The sequence below is a fragment of the Dermacentor variabilis genome, chromosome 1 (assembly GCF_050947875.1).
Source record: "Dermacentor variabilis isolate Ectoservices chromosome 1, ASM5094787v1, whole genome shotgun sequence".
In the NCBI taxonomy this organism is placed as follows: Eukaryota; Metazoa; Arthropoda; class Arachnida; order Ixodida; family Ixodidae; genus Dermacentor; species Dermacentor variabilis.
Genome location: NC_134568.1, coordinates 56,923,526 through 56,937,866, shown reverse-complemented (window position 1 = coordinate 56,937,866; position 14,341 = coordinate 56,923,526). Strand labels below are relative to the sequence as shown.

The following is a 14,341-nucleotide window of genomic DNA, read 5'->3' as shown; positions in this document are numbered from 1 at the left end:
TACGGCCTGAGAGGTAAGCTGCAATCCAGGAAACTATGTTTGAATTAATACCAATCATTTTAAGCTTCTCAATTAATTTACAATGTGGGACAGAATCAAAAGCCTTTGCAAAGTCAACGAACACTGCATACACTTGCAAACCAGAGTTAATAGCAGCCGTGAAGTCGTGAGTAATTTCAAGTAATTGCGTAACTGTTGATAGTCCCTTCCTAAAGCCGTGCTGGTTTACATATAAAAGCTTGTTGCTTTCCAAGTAAGTTATGACTGCTTTGTTAATTACATGCTCCATTAATTTGCAGCAAGAGCTAGTTAGTGATATAGGCCTGTACATGCTTACCAAGAGCCTATTCCCATTTTTTTTAACACCGGGACCACTTTCGCACAAAGCCAGTCGGCGGGCACGGATGCTGTTGCCATGGATATGGAGAAAATTTTTTGAAGTAGGGGAGACAGTTGTTGCGCGTATCGCTTTAGAAAAGGATTGGGTAATCCATCGGGCCCAGGCGATTTCTTTTCATCAAGCTGTAGCAGTAAGTTAAGAATGCCGCATTCTGTTATGACAAGGTCAGGCATGCGGGAGTGGTATTCCGCTTGATTGAACTCTGAGGTAGAAGCACGGGTGAACGCAGACTGGAAATAGTGATTAAAGGCGTTCGCGATACAATTTGCGTTATCCGTAATGGCTCCGTCTATTTCCATTTGGTCGATAGACGCCCCCGGTTTTGCCAGGTAACGCCAGAACTTTCTTGGCTCCTGTGTCATAAAATTGGTCAGCGTATTTGTAAAGAAATTGCTTCTTGCTGAAGAAATTTCTGCTCTGAGCATTTGTGAAAGTTCATTTATAGCATCGACGTTGGTTTTCTTTTTACGCATTCTTTGTAACTTTCTTTTGAGGTGGATAATACTGCGTGTAATCCAAGGTGTCTTCCTGTTTAGTTGCTTTTTTATTGATGGGATAAATTTTTCTTCACAGTACGCTACTATTCGTTTCAGCTTTAACCATAAGTCATTCACGTTTTCAAATCCCGACTGTAAAAGACTATCTAGCGTTATTTCAATGTAATCAATAACACTGACATCGTCTGCCCTGCTGTAATCCTTGACAGTTATGCGAGATATGCTGGGGATTTGGTTGGGACTGAAAGTGAAGTTATCAAAAGTAAGTAAAAGCATTTTATGGTCCGAGATTCCATTTTCGATACTGATATCAGGGTTTAGCGTCTTGGAAACGAAAGCAAGATCAAGAATGGAGCTTGCTTGCCCTTGTATACGTGTTGGCTCCCTAACAAGCTGGGTTAAAGAAAAACTAAACATAATATTCAGAAGCATTTCACAACTATTGTGCTCGTTTCCACCAATTGTCAGAGTTCCCCAGTCAATCCCAGTTAAGTTGAAGTCTCCGACTAAGATTAGCTTAGTACGCTCGTTAATTTTATGGCACAGAAAGTCTTGCAATTCAGCAAGATAGTCAGTTGGCGCATTTGGTTGTCGGTATATGCTGCCAACGAACTCTGACATTCCATTGATAGTAATACTGCACCACACACTCTCGTGCTTGGGTATTCCTTCGTCTTTCTTAAATGATAAGCCTTCTTTAATAGCTATGGTAACGCCCCCTCCCCGGCCATCGCAGTCGAAACGAACGATAGAATAGGAATTGGGAAGCACCTCTGAATCGTCAATGTGAGAATGCAACCAGGTTTCAGTGATGACAATTATATCGGGGCTGTATACCAGCACTATTTCTTCTAATTTTTCGGTTTTATTGACAACGCTTCTTGCATTCAAACATAATGCCGTACTGCTGGTGAGAAGTCTTCCGAGATATATATCTTTTCGCCTTGCAACTTGGAACAGTTTCGAAGAACAGACATTTTCTCAGTGAAATCGAAAAAACGAAGGATTACTGGGCGTTCACGTGCAGTACGTTTCTTGCCGATACGATGAATCCGTTCAATAGATTTAACTTCAACTGCAAGAATGTCTTTGAAAATGTCATGTATCACGCGTTTTTCCAAAATTGCCGGGCTTTCGTTGTCTCCCTCTTTGAGGCCGTATATGATTAAATTATTCCGTCTTCTGTTTTCCAGGTCTTCTAATTTATTGCTTAACCGAGCCATCTCCCGATTCGTAGTGTTAATAGCTTCCTTGCATTTTAGAACCTTTTCATTATAAAGCTGCAGAGAAGCAAGATTTGTCTCTATTTCTGTAAGCCTGACTTGGACACTCAGTAGACCTGACTCTAACTGATGTTGTGATGTCTTAATTGCGGTAACAGCACTTAAGATCGCATCCAGTTTGTCTTGATCGGGCCCTGGGTTCTCCTCAATGTCACCACTAAGCTTTAGTAACACGAAAATAACACGAGATAGGTCAACACAACACTGGAACAAGCAGTGGGGACTCGGCAGCACCCGTAATCAAACACAGTTACTTCTAAAAGGACTACTACAAAATTGTTTGTCACCAACCTGTACAAAGCAGAACACGAAATTCAGCATCGTGCGCCGTACGGGGCCGCCGAGTCCACTGAAAGGTGCAGCCGGTCGATCCATCTTTTTATGTCCATCTGATGACGTAATTCGCTTGGGTCGTGCGCAGAACGAGATGTCCAGTTTGAGCAGCCCTGCGCAGTTGTCCTCTTGCGGCGGTGCTTTCGGTGCGAAAACGGATGCATCAGTAGACCGCACGTGATTGTGCAGACACAATGCTGTTGGTGCCTCTGTACATGGACGGGATGTGTAGTCAGTCGGTGGCAAGGAACAGCCATGGGCGGATCCAGGTAGCCACAGGAACACCTGTACAAAGCAGAACACGAAATTCAGCATCGTGCGCCGTACGGTGCCGCCGAGTCCACTTGTCCGGGGTGTGTAGCGATGTAATACTTAGCAGACACGAACGTTAGCGTGCATTAAATGCATTGTGCGTGTCAGCTCAAAATGGCCAGACTTGGTGAGGGGCCCTTTAAGGTTGAGCTGAAAAAAATAAAAATATATCTAAGTAAAATAGAAAGGCTGTTTCATATTGTATCGTATGGCACAACTAATAGTTACGAAATTTCACTTTCATGACATATAAACAAGCACTAGACCATCCGTAATATGCACGTTCGTAGCTTAATCATATTTCACAGAATTCTTATCATGTGAGAGTCTAAAACATTGCTTTTGGTGCTTGCAAGCAACAGTCACGTTCACAAAATACCTTGAATACCTTGTCTCTTGGAATCAGCATCATCAACTCTTTGGTTCAAAACAGTCAAACTTACATCTACAAGATCCTTCAAATTGCTGTGTGAAAGCCACTAGATGCAAGGCAACCCTAGTCTTGTATTCTTCAGACTTCATAACAAAGCACCATGCAAGAGAAACTCTGGTAACGACATTATAGCGGCATCAGAATTTGCGGGAAATACGCCACATATATTGGTGTATGCATTACAGTAAGGTGGCTATGAGCAAGTGTCGTGGCACTCACGCAACTAAAAAAAAAAAAAAAATGTAGGCTGCACGCAGACGTTCGCGCACTGTGTTTGTCGAGGTGGTGCAGGCGCCACCTCGTCAATCTGCTCCACCAATAGGGATGCATAGACCTCACCGCCTGCCATTGCTTCAGAGCTCTGGCAGAAAGATAAGAATGTCGCTGCCTTTAGTTTTATTCAGGTGGCTTAGTGACAGCAGTATCAGCTTCAGAAGTGGGGTTCAACCAAGGTTTATGGTTTCTCATGGTGATGTTATAACAGCAGTATCTTACCTGCCATGGTTGCTCAGTGGCTATGGTCTTGGGCTGCTGAGTACGAGGTCGCGGGATCGAATCCCGGCCACGGCAGCCTCATTTCGATGGGCCCATGTACTTAGATTTAGGTGCACGTTAAAGAACCCCAGGTGGTCAAAATTTCCGGAGTCCTCCACTACGGCGTGCCTCATAATCAGAAAGTGGTTTTGGCACGTAAAACCCCATAATTCAATTTTTTAAGCAGTATCTTGTGTCTTAAGATACACTATGCATTCTTTCATATATTGGAAATACAGATACTGACACACGCCTTGCCCGATGTATCATGATAGATACAAGGTACCCAAAGAGTATCTAAGATAGTATCTAAGTTACATGTAGTTTCGACACTGCCCAACACTGGCTACCCCTATTTGCTCTCTTATCCACACCGCCACCTTCCTGCTCTTAACGTCGTGCCTGGCACTTTTCGCTCCATCACTCATTTCACGGTCCTTGCCTTCTTCTCAGGTTTCTTTGCCCAGTAAAAAAGCAACACTTAAGCTACAGTAGTGGCCAGCATAGTTGTCGGTCGCACACATCCGAGCGTGTGCACCACTATTCACATTGTGCTTGGAATCTTATGAAGATTATTTCCCTATATAATCTGGAAATTTCCGATAGTACATGTTGGTACTTGTATGCACTAGTATGGTAGTATGTATTGCTTGTTGTTATGCAACATGATGCACACGAATGACAGTGGTAATTGTCCATCATCAAATGGGGACGAGCACATGCGCACGAGGGCCCTCGCTTCTGCTTGGAAGAGCTAGTTTCCATTGCCACGAAAGAAATATGTGCGCGAGTGTGGCCTATGTTTTTAAAACACCAGGTTGTTGTGTTTGGGTGCCAAGGTTCGATCCCACCATTAGATGCTAATTTTTCTTCTATTGAAGAGGCCCGAAACAATGCGACACAGGAACCTACTTGCATACATACTGCAAAGTGCCTTGTATGAGTCTTCTCGTTGAAAGACAGGTGGCGACACCTGATTTGAAGTTCTCACACCAACTCTCCATGACTTGATGGATTTTGACAGTGTTGAGATGGGGAGACCATTCTCAGTAATACATAATTGCCAATTCTGAGTTACATAAATGAAACATATGTATGTCTGCGATCTGAGAGAGACAGAAAAATAATTTCATCTTTGCACTGTTGGTCTACATATGACAGTTTCGCATAACTGTTTCTGCCGAGGCGTGCTGCATAGCGTAGTCTACTGCAGCCGCCATGGGTTACAGCGACTAGCCCTTTCACAGCCACGACACTCAGGGGGGGCTTTGCCCTCTTGACCTCACTGCGGTGTAGCTTCCTGCATGCAAGTGAAGACCAAAAGAGAAAGCAAGGTATTGGTGTGATAATGTTACTTATATTTGAAGGATCTGAAAAATTTTTCGGGCATGGGGTTTGCAAAATGACATCCTTTAGGGAAGCCATTTTATCGCATTGTGAGCATTGCTGTGATGATCCGTATAATGCCCAAGGGCAATAACACCGTCACGGCACGCCGTATGTTGTATGTGCGAGTGAAAACGTGTGAGCGTGAGCCGACAATCATGGCTTAATCTCATGTCCGCAAGAAAGGAAAGGGGAGAGGAAACACATCTTCTGTCGTGTGCAAGGAACTGGGGGGAAGTGAGGTAAGGGTGGCGATGTACTTCAGCAGCAATTTCGTATGGTGAGGCCGTGCACGGTTGCGTGGGCTTTATCTTGAAAATGATCTGCTTTAGAGGCAGTGCTTAAGTGGGCCGACGGCTCCCAGCTTAGCATCTGCTGTGTTTTCGCCACTCAGTTTTGCATTGAAGTGATAGACTGCATGAAGGTCACTTTGCTTGCTGCTGCTGCCACGCTTCCTCATCTTGGCGTTTTGACCGCGACTGTCTGTGGTCATTGAGTGTGATGCGTGCATGTTTGCTTGTGCTAACTTAGACCATGCTTGTTAATTTACTTAATAAGTATGTGTTTACAATGTTATATCACAGGTGAAACTACTATCCTTACTTACTATGGCTGTCTCCCACTTTGCTATCGCAGTCGATGCTTTGCCTTTCGGTAGAAACTGCAACTTTTTTATGATTAAATAGAAAAGCGTATCAGGGCGCCTTTAATGATGCCAAAAATTTGGTGCAAAATTCAGAAAGGCAAGCTTGGTCTCAATTTTTTATAGCTATCAGCCAAGCCTTTTAAAACAAATATTTGAAAATTGTGTTGTGAAAGATTACCATTTTAAACTGATCTGGTGGTGTTGTTTAGCCTCATTTTAAGTTTTCTTGTACGACACAGAATTATGCAAAAACTGCAGTGGTTTTAAACCACGAGAATTAAGTTAGCATAAATAAATGCTTCGGTACGAACATGCAATGAACTTGAATGTTTAAGAGAAAGCACAAGCACATACTCTGCACAGCGCATGGCCAAGTTAGCAACCGCGTGCTGTACACATCATCTGCTGTACTAGTTGTGCAAATGAAGCACCACTTGGGCTTCTGGTAGTGTTGGTTATGAAACTCTAGTCATGTCAGGGTGACACGGGAATAAACCTAACTTGGGAGAGGCAAGGAAACTCGAGAAAGAGCGAAAGACCGGGAATGTTGGTACAAAAGAAAATGGAAGCTATTAAAGGTGATTGTCGGAGTAAGCAAAGCTTCTCGTTGTTCGACTGTATTGGCCGCCTGTCGGTACCGTCAGTCTTGTTGCACTTCGTGTTCTTTACTCTTTCTTGTTTTGTCATTGCAGCGAAGCTGGGCTCAAGTCTGCTGGCAGTGGCTGAGAATGGTGGAGCGCTAAGGCATCTGCCTCTTGCTAATGCGTCGGAGGCACACAGGAAATTTGCTAAAGTGACCCAGGTCACTGCACAGGAGCTGTCCAGGTAGGGAAATGCTCACTCCTGTTGCACTCCGTGCTTTGAAGTAGACCAGTTCTGTCCAGAGAGACATTTCTTTGAAAAGCTCCCTGAAATGCAGGCGCACTGCGTCCTTATTATCAGAAGCTGACTTGTGGGACAGGTGAGGCAAAAGGTAGAGATCAGCTGGGCATCGTCTGGGACTTGTTGGACAATAAAACTGATTAGTTCTTTTTTTACGGTATTAGTGGCCTGTTTATGAGCTTTTTTAGGGTGAAGAGACGTAAGGAATAGCTAATTTGATATCTACAAGCAGATTGCTTGCTTTTAAGCTTGAATATTTCATTTTGTAATGTTTTTTGTTTTGCTGATTGCATCCATAACACCAGGAAACTAAAATGTGGGAACTTCAATATATCAGAATTTACTTGGTTCCTGAGCACACTCGGCCAAGAGTCCAGTGGTCCACTGTGTATTTTCATGTGCTACTTGCAATGTGGGCTGCCCAATTCTATGCTACAAGGTCATGCAATAGAGGAGTTAATTCTCTTAATGGTTTTGTATTCAAAACACATTTTGTTTACACAGAGAATTAGGAAGTGGCCTTTCAACCAGAAGTGATTTATGCAAATATTGCCGAAATTGTATTTTCTTGTCACTCTTTACTGTTGTTTTTAACGCTTAAACGGACACCTAAATAAATAAAGCACTTAAAAGAAACAATCAGTTTTGATTGATAAAGTATTCTTGAAGAACTCTACTCTTGTTGATTTCACAGTATAATGGGCTGATTATTGAAAGAGAAATTGACGGTCAAAGTGTCATTTTCGAATTTCATGCCGAAACACCAGGGTGGGTATGTCGGCATGATGTCTCTGATTGCAAAGTATCTTTCGCATTTTGGTCATTTTGGTTGTGACGAGTTCAGCGTGACATTTTTACAACACAGTGTAGTCTCTTTAGTGTCCCTTTAATGTATACAAAGAACATGCACATAAATGTTTTGTGGTCGTAGCAATTTTCCATTAATGTTAAATTTTTGTATCTATCATTTCTTTACCCTAAGCTTGTGCCTGATCTAGATGAACCTGCTCAATGATCATCCGAAAAGTTAGGAAAGAGTGTGCTTCATTTGAAAATGTAATTAATGTTGAACTGGCAGTGTTTTCTCTCTTGAACCACTGCTGTATTGTGACAAGCGATCATACATGCCCATCAAGAGCATGTGTGCTCTTGGCACCGAGTTGTGTGAATATTTGAAAAGTGTGCCTGAGGGCTGTTAGCCCTCTGACAATGCCGGGGTGCTTTGTATGAGGCCATTGCAGAAAGGTCACCCATTTATTTAATTTAACTTGTTGTTATCACAACAAAAAGACAGTGTACTGGAAAACGATTGGGCCAGTAGCTTGTGAAAGCCCATGATCACATGCAATTTGCAGTGTGCGGCTTATAGTGTTAGCATACCTGCAAACTTTTATGATTGTGTCGTAGAAGGGCTGATCTTGAGCGCACATTTATGATTGTCGTATCGACGAAAATATTTAATGATTTTTCGTTTGTGTACATATTTTAGGGCAAATTAACTTAAAAAAGAAGACAAATGCATTTACTGCATAACTTTAATTGTCCAATTTTTCAGACCCCTTGATTATGCAGACCTACCTGTGCATCAGCAACATGTGTATACTGTCAAACAAATGTTCGACAGCCATTACATGAATATTTTATTAATACACTTGGTAAATCTTTCTGCTTGCCGTCGGTGCAGGTCATTGTTGCTGTTAATGTATGAAACAGAGTGGCTGTTCGCAGCATCCCGCCATAAGAAAGTCTGCGAATATTTTTAAACAGTCAACATTATGAACGATCAAGTAATAATACTCTCTTGCACCAAATTTTAACATTTCTTGACTTTCACTGTCGTATTTTTCAAATGATAAAGTTGGCAGGACTGTGTGAGTATCGCAGAAGGTTTAGTGTATTCAAGCAGTGATTAAGGTGGCCAAAGAAACACCAAAGCAAGCAGTCAATGTGCACAGCTATAGCCCCACTAAGAATTCAAAAAAGATTTTAAAAAGTCGTGCAGACAGAAAAACATGACGCTTCATGTAATGTCAAGTACTATTATACATATACACCTATCACAGGTTACATAAAAATTCTTGGTCCTGAGGCAAAGAGTATATAGAATGGGAAAATGAAAAAAATTTTTATACGTTACAGGCCTATAAATTCTCTATGCACAGTCAGAGCATCAAAATTTACCTTATCTTGAAAGTCTGGCTATCTATGAAATTCCCCATGGTTTTAAGGCTTCCAGGAGGTTTGCTGTGTAGACTTGTAGAGGGGAAAATACATGAAATCTGAGTATTGCAAGGTGTTGCATATTTGGGATCTATTGTCAGACGAGTGCTGTTTACACATATTCCCACTTATTATTTCCAAGACCTTAGTAATATATAATTATTTATCTTGAAAATAGCGCTTTGTTGAAAGCAGTGAGCACTTTGAGAGGACTTAGAAGAGTAGAGTTTTGGGTCCCATTAGTGATGTATATTTGACGGTGGTGAAGCACAATAGACGGGACTTTCTCACCTTTCTTTGGTCTCATATGTATGAGAGGGCATTTTTAATATTTCTTTAGCTAAGAAACGTGCCTTTCTCTTTTGTAAAACAAGCATTGCCTTTTTCTCCTTCAATAATCAGCACCCCCTGACCCCCAGTACTGTTCTTAAATGAGAATTTAAGGAAAAATTCGGAAGAAGCTTAAGCTTTACTTTTAAAAGTGGAACGTGATAGCATTCAAAGATCCCTGACTGCTTCTCATGCTTCCTGTCAACTGGAGCGTATGTAACTGTAATGTTTACACCAGGAAACTCTGGCGACGAGCGCTATGGACGAAGGCAGGCTGCTTGCGTGCATCGCGATGCAGCGGAGGCGAGCACCATCTGAAGGTGTTGCAAGGAACCGGGCCCCGTGGCCTCCAAGATGTGCTAGCGGGTGCAAATTGCAGATGCTGTGGCTGGTCTATGAATGGTAGAAACGCTGCAAAAGGGATGTGTTTGAGTTTTCAAGTAACAGAATTATGTTTTCTCCTATATTCAAATTACAATCTGACACTAATATGTCTGTAGGTTGTGTGTAAGTCGTACGTTATGATTTTTCTACATATTTTAGCTTAAGTTCAATTAGTTCAATAACTTCCTTGCACCACATGGAGGGCCTGGGTATGCATGGCTTGAAATTCTTTTTGCTGAAACATCTGACGCTGGATGCCGGACGCCAACGCCAAATTTTCTGCGACACGGGACCCTTAATGCTATTGCATAAAGTCCCAGGCATCCTCACCCAACTGCTATGAACACACCCTAGTACAGTTGACATCTCTGAGAGTAGTGTATAATACCATTCAAAAAGCTCCAGTTGTGGCTAAGATAGTACTTTTGATTGAAATGGACTCTGCTTAGTGCTTTGAATAAAAAAGAATGCAAAGGTGGGGACTACATTGACAAAATCTTTGCAACATGGCAGGGCACGAATAAAGAAGAAAACAAACGAAGACTGGTTTGTTTCTGTTATATTTGTGTTGTGTCTATTCTGGAGGCTAGACTACCCAGAATAGTAAAGTATCGGACCTATCACTAACTGAAGTTGACATTGCTCTTAGAAGCCTCCTGGGAAGCTTTTTATCTTCTTATCTTCATCTGTTATATTTAGGATTGCATCATTGAAGAAGGAGGTCACAGAGTCCTGCAGGGCACTGGAATTCTTAGTAGCAGTACAAGGCGTATTTCAAGACAAGACTTTAGATTCTAAGTACGACACTGTTCTGGATCTTGAAAGTTTGGACCTGTCGTGATGATCCTGGAACTGAGAACATAAGAATGAGTGTGTTATTTGCAGCTTTACTTTGTAAGTTAAATAATAAATATGGTTTGCTGCTGGCACAGCACTGTTTGAAATCTGTTGCGGTGTCTGTGGAATTCACCTCTTGGTAGTTTTGGTTAGAGCTTGGTGTGACAACCTTGAAGTATGAGTAATAGTACTCGAAACTTTTAATTTGATTCTGAGGCTAACTTGAAGCAATCATTGCAATCTAGCCATAACACATGCATGTATAGAAAGCAACCAATTCAACTGCAGAGTGTTTCTGCCAACTTGTACATTATTGACCCAAAGCATTACGGTTGGTTTTCGATAGTGCGCCTACATTAATAATGCGTATAACAGCTCGCTGGTGGTTCTCATGTTGGCTGCCAGTTTGTGTACTTTGTTCCTGAGCCGCCGGACCTGCCAGTGGCAACCCCACCTCTTAACATTGTGTGGGGTCCCTGGACTCCGGGAAACAGAGGTCATATTTGCTACATTTAATGAAAATTCAGTGACTTGCTCTGTGTCAGAACAGCAGGAAGATGGCGACGAAAGAGCCATAACATCAACTACCTATTCTATCGACATGGAAGGGGTCGGCCAGACACTGCTGCTCCATGGGAATAGCATTTCCCAGGTGCGTATGTTCACTGGATGCACGAATAACATGAGCCTGCGGCCTGTCCTGGTAACTATTGTTAGATAGGAACCACCTATGGGAATCTTGCATGTGACGACATATGCCAGTTGCTTGCAGCTTCGAATTGGGTTGAGAAGGCCTTTGTTTAAAAGGAGGGTGTTTGAGAGAAAGGTAACTTCGCACTGTACTTGTGAACTTCGCACTATAAAATTTGGCCGAGATGTTCGCAGCAGCGCGTGCTGCCCGCAGAATGTGTTTCTTATCAAGCCCGAGGAGTGGTTCAGGGACCCTTTTACATGCACTGAAAGCTCTCTACACGAGAGCAGTTTTGCATTCGGTCCCCAACGTAATGTGGCTGTAGATCTAACCCACGGCTTTGTGCTCTGCAGCAGATGACCAGAACCACTGATCCACCTTGGTAATATGTGCACCAAATTGTCATTCCAAGTCAATTGGTGCACTATTTGATTGCTATCCATACAAATGCTCAAAAAGTGCTCACGTCATCACTGCAGTGTGGCCATGCAGTGTGATGGCACATGTGCGGCCTGCACCTTGGTTGTTGTTGCCTGCATGCTGTGCCTGTGCATTGGAGGTCACGGAATGTGCTGCAGATACAAGCATGGAGAAAGGCTTTCCTTCCTATGTTAATGCGAGGGCAAGCCTTGATGCACGCTGTCTACCTGCGTGCCCAGTCTTGGAGGTCATGTGATTTGCTTAATTTTGGTGGCATGTCATAGTGAAATGGTAAGTGAGCGGTACCATGGAACATTCGCTTTGGGACAAGTATGCGCACACACTGCTGCCTGCACCCTTCACCACACCAGCGTTGTGACCGTGAGCGCTCGTCATCATCGAGGGGACTCTTATTACGAATGGTCACCATCAATGCTTCACCCTTTGACGCAGCTGCGGCTCTTTCTTTTTCGACCATCATGGACTTCAGAATGTGTAAGGAATAACACTTATCGTAGTTTCAAGCGAGAATGGTGGAAGCGAGTGTTCTTCCAAATGATGTTGCTGTAGGTGAGCTGCTGCTGTTGTGCAATGGCTGTACTGTCACTTTAGCTCACTTGTAGGTAGTCTAATGTGAATTTGTCTCGATTGAGGCAGATCAACTTGTTTTTATTTGACCATTCGTATCATGTTTCATTGGCGTCTGGGGACATGTGCCATTCTCTCTCTTTTATTATGGCACATAAGATACCCGAAAGCAGTTTTCTCACGCTCCTCAGATTACATGCATCTAAATATACAGTCGAACCAACCTATAAGACTACTTGTGCCAAGAAAATTCCATTGTTATAACCAGTTCGTAAGAAAAATGCAAAGGGGACAAACGCTGAAACATTTTAATTAGACAGAAAGACGTACTGTCAAACTCACTCATAGCATTGCTGGTTTTGCAATACTCTGACGTAACAATGAGCAGCTGCGGCGCTGTTAACTTTTTTGTGTGTGTTGTATGGTAAATTACACTTCTTACTAGAATGTTTCGATGCCGCATTATTGGCTGTAACAATTATATCTGGCTACTGGATGTCTGCAACAAAAGAGGAACGCAAAAATCTCGGAAAAAAAAAACACGAGGTGCCGCACCCACTTTGCAGCATTGCTAAGATCCCAATTCATTACCAGCCTTGTGTGACTCTCCTGTCTTCTTTCCACCCCTCCGAATACATTGCCAACGTTGGAGGGATCAGAAGCAGCCTATGGAAAAGTTTGTATTGATTTATTGTTTGGGTAGTCTTATTATTTCGACAGTTAAAACGACGTGCGGTGCTACAGTATCACTCACATCGTTCAACATGAACACTGTATGTCCATCTGGTGACGTGCTGCTCCCGTTGGCTCGTTACAGCCATTAGCATGGTGCTCCAGGTAACTGAAAGCGCATGTTTCTCATTCACAAGCTCTTAAGCTGTCTGGACGCCCAATAGACCTCTTCCGGCCTATGTCACGTGACGCTACACGCGAGAGTGTTTGCTAGGCAAAGCATGCACATTGGCGCCCGCTGAAATACTCGTGTTGTAGGTTGTTGCATTTTATGCGCATCCCCTGAGCCGGTTTGTCACGCTGGCTAGTTGTTGCGTGGGTGCAGTGGTGCCACTAGGGGGCGAGGGGGTGGAGGCGAAATGTCTCGGGTGCAGCGCTCTCAACGATGCAGCCAGTGAAATAGAATGGGGGGGGGGGGGGATTGACATGGCAAATATTCGTCAATGAAGTGAAAAGGCATTCTGCCATGGACTATGCGTTACTAAAGAAAGTCTTAAACATTCAAATTTGTAGTAGGGTGTCCTTAGCAAAGCTTAACACTGATATAGGAGATGACAAAGTGTGGACAAACACACAGAGGCACAGGCTCACAGGAACTAGTCGGATGTGTGTCAGTCCGTTTTTTTTTGTCTATGCTGTTTATTTCCATATATAGACCTCTTTCATGGTGAACGCATGGGCGTCGCCATGTTTGAACTTGTGATGATACAACCATTGCTTGCCTCAGATGCCTTCCTTGTCTCTGTGTTTACAAATTGCAGTGGATGTGCATGATGCCCGGTGCGCACATTTTTGCCGTCGCCGTGATGTTCCGTATAAAGTTCAAGGGTGATAACACCGTCGCTGCGCACTCTATGCTGTATGTGCGAGGGGAGCCGACAATCTCGACTCAATCTGGCGCATACTAATTTGCTGTCACAATCGATGCTTCGCCTTCTGGGCGAAACTGCGACTTTCTTATTTATTCAAAGTGCCACAAAAGCTCTTATTTTGAGGGTATTACAGGGGGGCATGGGCCCACAGGCATTGGTTGCAGACTGTACATCGTATTGCGAAAACAAAGAAAGCACAAAATAATATAAAGTGAAAACACAGGTAATGTAGAAGATGTGTCGCAAGCAAAGCTTGCAGAGAATACGTTAGGACGTATGAGAAACAAGGGCACCGCACTGAAAAGCAAAACAGCAACAGGCATCGCCGAAAAAAAAATTGCAGAGTAAGAAAAATATTAGGTGGCAAGTCGGGAGTGAATTGTATCTTGAAACTTCGTTAAGTTGGGTCCCATGGCAATGTCTGATGGTGAAGAGTACCATTCAGTTACTCTGCGCGGTAAGAATGAATATGCAGAACGGAATGACTGGCAGTTAATGCGTTTGACTTGATATGGATGGTCATGAAGTGGAAAGATAACTGGTGGTGACAAAAAATTCCTC

General features: G+C 43.1%; 1 protein-coding gene across 4 annotated transcripts in view; it reads left to right on the top strand.

The window, feature by feature from the left end:
• Window positions 1-10,584, top strand: part of LOC142578117 (uncharacterized) — an 80,596-nt gene extending 70,012 nt beyond the window's left edge. For 3 of the 4 annotated variants that reach the window (XM_075687532.1, XM_075687540.1, XM_075687529.1), the window contains 2 exons: window positions 6,517-6,649; window positions 9,495-10,181. In XM_075687532.1, coding sequence (XP_075543647.1) covers window positions 6,517-6,649; window positions 9,495-9,756 — 395 coding nt within the window. In that variant the 3' untranslated portion in view covers window positions 9,757-10,181. Of the gene's footprint in view, window positions 1-6,516; window positions 6,650-9,494; window positions 10,182-10,339 lie in introns of those variants that run through there. The other variant, XM_075687539.1, reaches the window with a different exon arrangement.
• The last annotated feature ends 3,757 nt before the right edge of the window (window positions 10,585-14,341 follow it).